The sequence below is a fragment of the Pagrus pagrus genome, assembly GCF_965226575.1.
Source record: "Pagrus pagrus genome assembly, chromosome: 13".
Lineage (NCBI taxonomy): Eukaryota > Metazoa > Chordata > Actinopteri > Spariformes > Sparidae > Pagrus > Pagrus pagrus.
Genome location: NC_140197.1, coordinates 23,421,090 through 23,429,101, shown reverse-complemented (window position 1 = coordinate 23,429,101; position 8,012 = coordinate 23,421,090). Strand labels below are relative to the sequence as shown.

Sequence of the window (8,012 nt, the reverse complement as noted above, 5' to 3'; positions counted from 1 at the left end):
GCCTGCGCATAATAGATTTGTTTAAAATTTCATGATTTTGAATGCAAGGACTGTTGGTTCCCTGCTGACGTGGATGCGGCACTATTTGCCCCGGGTGATGTGGAGGAAAGGTGTGTGTTTGTCTGTAATTTATGGATGCGTGTGCATTTGTGTGTGGATGCCTGTATCTTTGCAATGCTTATTTTTTATACTATTGTGGGAAATTCCACTAGTTTCAACAGGTTCATGCCAGTCCATCTGATGCTGCGGGGGTGTTGTTATTCCTGGAACTTTATAATTAATGTTGTTCCAGGACTTTGATTACAACTGACCAATCACACTGTTGTGATGTAATAACTTGCAAATCATGTTGGTATTATTACTGGAGCATGATAATTAATGTTGCTCCAGGACCAATTTTTCCAATTATGAGAAAGCAACAAAGTCGTCCTTGCAAGCAAACCATTGTGGCTTCATGGGTTACAGTAAGTATAGAACTAACACCCAGGAGACTGTGAGACTGTGGTTTGTGTCCCGACACTTACACTTATCATATTCTGTTTATTTTCTGTTTATTTGTTGCTCTTTGGTTAGGTTTAGGCAACACAAATACTTGGTTAGGTTTAGGAAAACACAGTTCCACAACGTTTAACCTGTTACAAAGGATAGCTTCTTCCATGTGCATTTACTTTACAGTTGCAATGATGGTTCTGGAGCAACATTAAATGGGAATTCCTGTATTTGTAAACCTGGGCTTTATATTTACCTGGCAGCCGCAACATATCTGCAAAGTTAAGTCCACTTAAAGTACAAATCAATTCCCATGGAGATCCTTGAAAGTCTGAAATCTCGTGAGATGAGTTGTTGCCTCATCTAGATTGTCCAAATTAGTTAAAGAATCAGCCATGATTTTACAAAGAAATCCTTGATATGCAGGTCCATCTCCTCTCTCCAACTCTTTCCACCGTCGTCATCCTGCAACAACTCATTTCACAAGATTTCAGAGTGAGATTTCTCCTTGAACGAGATTTGTGTTTCTTGTTTCAAGAAGGACCTTGTGATTTAACAAAAAGGCCTCCGTGGATAGGAATCGTTTTCCCTAACGTTATCTGACACTTCTTACAGGAATCTCAAAAACAAGCATATTTACACCAGGAACAACACCAACACAGCGATATCAGATTGTGCAGTTGAAGCCAGTGAGAGGTCTCACAACAACTAAAAATATGAATATACGTTCTTTAAGGAAAAAATGTAATGCATAATGTAATGCAACTATAACAGCTTGTGTTCAAGGGAAATAAAGGCAAAATAGTATCAGGATTTGAGTGTAAATGCCAGGTGGGGGCATTAGTGATAATGTTTGAAATGATTGCAAAGTCATACCACTTTCTTTTGTGTGTGTGTGTGTGTGTGTGTGTGTGTGTGTGTGTGTGTGTGTGTGTGTGTGTGTGTGTGTGTGTGTGTGTGTCTGCATGTGTAGCCAAGGGAAGGACAGAAAAGTGTTTACATCCACTCACCTGTGTGAGATATGAGACACCGTTTCCATTCCTCAACTTCATTGCAAGTATTGTTATTGCTTCCTCCTTTGAATGCAATACATCCCATTAGAAACAGATTGAATGGGGCTGAGAAAGGCCACCTCATCCTTGTGGGACCTGCGTCGGCATAGAAAACAGATCTTTTGTGTTTCTTGCCCTCTAATCAAAAATACTGAGGGGATTAAAAATGGCTTTTCCCACAGTGTCGCCTACGCTGACAAATCTGCATTGTGTCAAACTTTTTCCGTGAAAAGAGAACTACAAGAGACCTCCGCTATGATATATTAGGTTTTTTCACTCAAAGCCAAGCTCCATGGGAGAGTTATTTTTACTGCAGTTAAGTGCTGAATGCCACTGCTGGTTTAATCACCATTATTTCTGTCATGATTTCATGGCTAGTGCATGGTTCATTATTTTTCTGTGAGGTCTCTGTTGTAAAAGGTCAGTGGTGACGCTTCCTGACAAGAAAATGTACAGTGGGTCGATGGAGGGAGAGCTTGAAACACACTAAACCTGCAGAGCTGCGCACATGTTAATTAGGGTGAAGGGTTAACATGTTAACGTGTTGTTCCTGCATTGAAACCGCAACATAAGCCCATTAATATCTTCTTAATGCACTTATTGTAATTAAATATCCCAACCTTTGCTGGTGCAATCTGACTCATCTTAACAACCTGTGGGCCCATAACAGTTAATGTCTCTTTCTCAAAATGATTGTTGCAACGAAAGGGAAGCATCATAACGGTTCATGTGTTTCACAATCTGTCGTGGACACATGGTCGGTGCTCCATGTTAACTCTTTAGCATATGTTCAGTGGCCGTGGGCGACTCAGAGTGCCTCAAAAGTGAGAAAGTAAGCACTTTGAGTGGATCATCGGCAAGATGGTGAGTAATTTGAACTGACTTTCAGCCAAGTCAAAACAAAGTGTAAGAAAGTCTAACACAGAGGAGTATTTTAAACTTCTCAGCGCATCAGTTCTCAAAGAAACAAAGGCTTATTTGCTCATTTTTGATTGTGATATTCAATCTTTTGTTCAGTTTAACTGCAACGTTCACTGCAAATGATGATAATGGTTGTGTGATGTTTTATTTGTAGTTTTGCATATCAGGCTTTTGCTTTAGCAATATCTCTATGTCTAGTTTCTGTCTCATGTTAATGCCAAGTTGCTAAAATGCCAAATCCTGATTATATATTTTGAGTGACATTCTAGTTGTACATATACCATATATATGTATATGCCATATATAACCAGTTCATAGTCCTGTAGCATTTTGCACTTCAGCTACTGCACTGAAAAACAGATTTTTCAGAAACTCTATAGTTTTAGTTTTGGAGTTTCAGAGAACACAACTTGTTTTCGTGCCCAATAAAGGTCAAATAACCATCTCTCCAGTTTTGTTTACACTGATGTAGCCACTGCTCTGCTACAGGGGATGATAGGGATGGATGTCAGCTGCTGTCTCTATGGCTGCAGTCTTACTAAAATGTCAGTGAGTGACAAATCCATCCTGTCAATGTTATGTTCAGCTGGTAGCGGCAATTAACTTATTATGTTAGTCGAATAAATATGCTAATTCAAGAGTTGTTTTTTGGTAAGTCAACTTACAACAACCATTGGAGCTGTGTTGATCTTGTTCACCCTCGTCACCATTTTTCTTTGCATTTTTCTGGTTCCGGCACAGAGAGACAGAGCTCTTATCAGCTCAGTTGCTTTTCTTACCTGGGGATCTGGCCTCAATGAGCACAACTCTGGCTGAAATAAATCCATGCCGATTGACCGCTGTCAGTGGGCCCTCCGAATCATTCAACCGCCATTATGTGGTTTTCTTTGTTTGTTTGTTTTTTTCCTTTTTTTGTTTTATTTATTCAGGAGTTCACTTTTTATTTAGGCACGCCCTGATAACATTCACACAGCTGCATATTCACACCTGGAAGCTGCTCAGTACCGCTACAGGTTGATTTATCGGCTCCACCCCAGCAGTTGGGGTCATGGGTCTTGCTCAAGGGCTGCCTTTCACTTTCCCCACCCAGATTTCAACCAGCGACCCTCTGCTCACAAACTTGCTTCTCTAACCCTAAAGATACCACTGTCCCCTTTAACTACTGATCTTTGTAAGTGTGAATAATCATTAATGCTTACACTTAACTGCTCTCTGTCATGCTCCAAAAACTATAAAAGCAACAATAATGCACTTCACATATATCGTAGAAGTTACCACGTCAACATGTTTAAAAAAAACTGCACGTTTCATATGCGTGCATGCTCTGTGTTGTGTCTGAGAAAGACTGTAGAGTTGTTCTCGGTCATTAAAGTATACGTTTTATTTATTCATGTTGTTTTCCTGAGATACTTTTGGTTGAGGTCAGAATTTTGCTGGTCTGTTGCACATCAGTGTCCAATGTGTGCATGGTGAATGGGCACATGTGTGGATGCATGGGTGTGTTTGTAAGGATTCATCTACCCCAGCTCTCCTAACAAGTACTGAAATAATAATGAGAACATTGGTTGCTTCTGAGTGGAGCACATGAGAGAGGAGGATGAGGAGGAGGAGGGGGGGCGCAGATAGAGATAGAGACGAAATAGAAGTTAAATTGAACCAAAATGCTCAGCTCGATACAAGGGAAACCTAATATCAGACACCTAGAATGACACTGTCTGTGGGTGTTCTGTCTGTCTGGAAAAGAAATAGTTAGGATGTTTTTTTTTTTTGGTTATCTTGAGAAAGGAAAGGTGTTTGGGGGCAGGAAGAAAATTGATATCTTAAAGCACAATGACAGTTGGATGTCCCTACATGGCCTCTTGTTGTAAAAGCCTCCCTCACTGTTAGCTTATTCACATGTCTGCTCCCTTTTACACACTTTCTGATGGCACAAAAGAGGGCGAACAAGAACCTCTCTGGATGCCATACTCTTGAGGTGCAGTGAACGCTGCTGGGAAGTTAAGCAGCCAGGGCGGGTCTCAGTCAGATGGTCACTTTTCAGAGAGATGAGATTAAATACTGTGAAGCCAATACAAGACTCAGCCTGGCCTCTCATCATGTATAAAGCTGTTATAAATGCCACACTACTTTTACTAAACACTTAACGATTAAGTGCGATTGTGCCATGATCTTACTGCTTTCAAGTTTTTATCTTAATTCCAATCTAGAATGTAAAATATTGTTTTTGATGTGCTTGTTTTCTTTTCTTTTAATTTATTCACATAATGCTTTCATCTTGTGCATAAGTACAGATCACATCCGATTAGAAGCCGGTTAGAAGTGAAGGGAGAGATGGATCAGAGAACATTTCACAGGTTTGATTTGATTTGATTGAAAAGTGAGATATTGTTTCTTTTTGGTATAGTGATGATTCGGTTCTAAGTTGATAGACTGGAAGAAAAACATCTCTGTAAACATAATAGCAATGTTGAAATGATATGCTGATTAAAAGATGACAAAGCTTAATATGATCATTTCAGTGTTTTAATTGCATGCTGCAATTTCAAGTTTGTTTTTTTGTTTTGTTTTTTTTGGTACAAAATAATTCATGCAGCATCAGTGATTTCAAAAGTGCAAAACGGGTCCAAAAATCACTTTACAGATCAATTAGCGAGCATGCCAAACAGGACCAAGAATCACTCCATAAAGATGTGACGGAGTTTGTTGAAAAACGTGCAAGATTTCAGTATTCAGAGTGTTTTTTACCAAACAAGACCAAGAAAAATACTTTGTATAGAGAATACCCACATATCCACCACGTCCACACGGTACACTGGCAGAAGTGGAACTATAAGAATTCACAATCATGCTTTTTGACAGTTTTAAAAACATTCACTAACAATCATTTCAAATTTACAAAAAAATAAAATAAATAACTGAACAAAAAATGAGGTAACAGCTTGTAAACATTTTCGTCACTTTGTTCAAGTTGGCAACATTAAATTCACTCAAAAGATTCAACAGATCGGCCCACGTGTAAACAATTGCCCGTGTTTTACGCACAAACTTTACGCACAAACACTGGTCGCTGGACTACTTTCCTGTAGTCATTTTCGGAAGAATATTTAAAGTTTTTGCATATCTTTCCTCACTAGGACAATCAGAGAGTGTCTGTGAGAAGTACATGCAGATGCCGATCTTGACCTGCGGCAGGAGACGCGTACTGGATCCTCGTTCCAGGTCTCGGCTCCAGTTTTCCACAGTCCCTGCTCTCCATGCTCTAGCTGAGCCCGATCATAACCGTCTCCACGTCTTTGGAGGGTCTCCGGTCCTTCACCAGGAAGTTTATCATGCTCTCCGATTTGATCATCAAGTTGCACCCGAGGAAAAATATACCGAACACGACGGTGAGCGACAAAACGCACAGCACCGCGATTTGCACCACACGCATGACGAAGAGTTTGCGCTCGTCTTGGACATGCACCAGGGAGCCTCCGCCGTCGCCGGTCACCACGTTGTCGGTGCCATTGCTGGAGTATGACGCCAGAGTCCCAGCGAGAGTCTGGCTCCCGTTAAACAGCGCGCCCTGGGTCACATCGAAGAAAGAGACGTTCATGTTTCCTAGCTGGTTTTCGGCAAATAGGCACGCGGCTCCACTTGGCAGGCACAGAGTCTCACCACAAAATCCGAACTCCAAGCAACAGTTTGCGTCATGTGCTTGTTTAGACAAAGGTAAGAGGGAGACAACAAAACAATAATACGCTTTTTAGAGTCCAGATCTACAGGAAAACATCAAGCTCGTGCGTAATGACCACATCCACATCACCAGAGCGTTGCTGCAGTTAAACGGCGTCGCATCAGGTTGCAGCCAAAAGTAAGTTTCTTCAACTCAAAGTCCGTGTTCTCTGACTACAAGCGAGTCTTCTTAGACAGTGCGCAAAGTGCAAACCGGGTTTCCCTTCGGTGTAATAAGAGACAGTCCCTTTGCACCTGTGCTCGCCTGCGAGCGCTTCTTTTGTGCCAAGTCTCTGGTGCGTTTTAAAGTGATGATGAGTTCCCCGTGGACCACACCACCACTCCTCACTAGGGGAGGTAGTCAGATGGCCTCAGATAATGCGCTGCTCCTCTCATGTACAAAAAAATAAATAAATCTCAATTTGTCAAGTGAGATGTTTTTCCTCATCTCTCATTAGATCTACATTTTAGCAGCCAGATTTCTTTTCCAAACAAACAGTACTTCCTGTCAGTCTTAATTTGAGACAATTCAAGGATGAGGGAGACTTATCGACTAATAGACATGGATATATAGTATTTGCTTCTATTGCAGTCATTTATGCACATTAGTAAGACAAGAAAGCCTCACAGATATTGATCCAGACATACATTAACTTTGGAGGCATCTCATGAATTATTAAAAAATCATTTTAAAGCTGAAAACATTCAGTTTCTGCTAGAATCAAAATGAGTAGCAGGTTGTCATTAGCCTCTTTGGGAGGTATTTATAGAGTTTAATGCCTGTTGCTGAGGAAACTCACTGTAACTTAGAGGCCTGCAGAGACCAATAAAGGCGCAGTGAGCTATAAGTTAGAAATGAAGATATGAATTAATAAGCTATGATTGAACCTCGGCAAATATTTATCAGAAATATTGGCTCCCCTGCTTTCACTGTGCCTGCTGTTTCCTTTTCTAGACGGCAGCTGAAATGAAGCCCGAGAACAGCCGACAGCTCTTTCTGTTTTTATTGGAATGTGTTATTCAAATATCACTTTGTCTCTCAAGTGGTGTGTGCCCGGGACTCCAGCTTGCTAAAGTGAACGTGAAACCAGCAACCTGATCTGTTAAGAAATATGAGCCTTGGGAGAGCATGTTTGAATGCAAATATTGATTAAGTAAAAGCAAAAATTGAAGTTTCGAATTCTTATTGATTCTTATGAGAGTATTCTTCTGTCTCTGAGAAGCTAATGTCTCATCACTCGCCTCCGTCTGAATCATAATGGGAGGTTTCATTTTCTGAAGTAGACACTGTATCGACAGGCTGCAGTTTTTTGTGTAAAATATGCTAATGCATAGAGTGCCATAATGTGGTGTTTCCCTTTGAATTACCTTTTGTTTCTCTAACCAATACATTATAAGACTTTAAAGAAAGAGCAATGAGTTTGGGATGAAATGCTCAAAAATAGTTCTCTCTCTTACAGTCAGTGATTAATTAGTCTAAATGTCATTCTACCTGTGATTTAAAATAACTCCAGTGATTTTATTATTCCTGATGATAGGGCTGCACGACATGGTGACTGGGGAAGTGTCATTTTCACTGAAAAAAAGAATACAATCATGATGATTTGCTGGGCTCTGTACCAAAGAAGCATGTTTTCTTACATCTGGAGATCAAGATTTGTAGACCAGGGCATCTCTGCAACACTATAGCACTTCATTATAATGCTGTTTTATTGCAAATTGCAGCTTCTGCAAATTGGATATTACACTTGTCCACATTGCCATTTTGACAATATTCAATTAACTGTGCAGCCCTATTAGATTACCTATAAATTATGTAATATAATCAGCCTTTCA

At 40.3% G+C, this 8,012-nt stretch overlaps 1 protein-coding gene across 1 annotated transcript; it reads right to left on the bottom strand.

Annotated features, from left to right (window-relative positions):
- Positions 1-4,967: 4,967 nt before the first annotated feature.
- rprml (reprimo-like) lies at positions 4,968-6,495 on the bottom strand. The gene has a single exon (XM_084371042.1). The coding sequence runs from the start codon at positions 6,055-6,057 to the stop codon at positions 5,722-5,724; it is 336 nt and encodes a 111-aa protein (XP_084227168.1). The 5' UTR covers positions 6,058-6,495; the 3' UTR covers positions 4,968-5,721.
- Positions 6,496-8,012: the final 1,517 nt, after the last annotated feature.

What these genes read in the sequence shown, in the direction of transcription:
- rprml (XM_084371042.1), bottom strand. Translation starts at nt 6,057, where the DNA reads ATGAACGTCTCTTTCTTCGATGTGACCCAGGGCGCGCTGTTTAACGGG.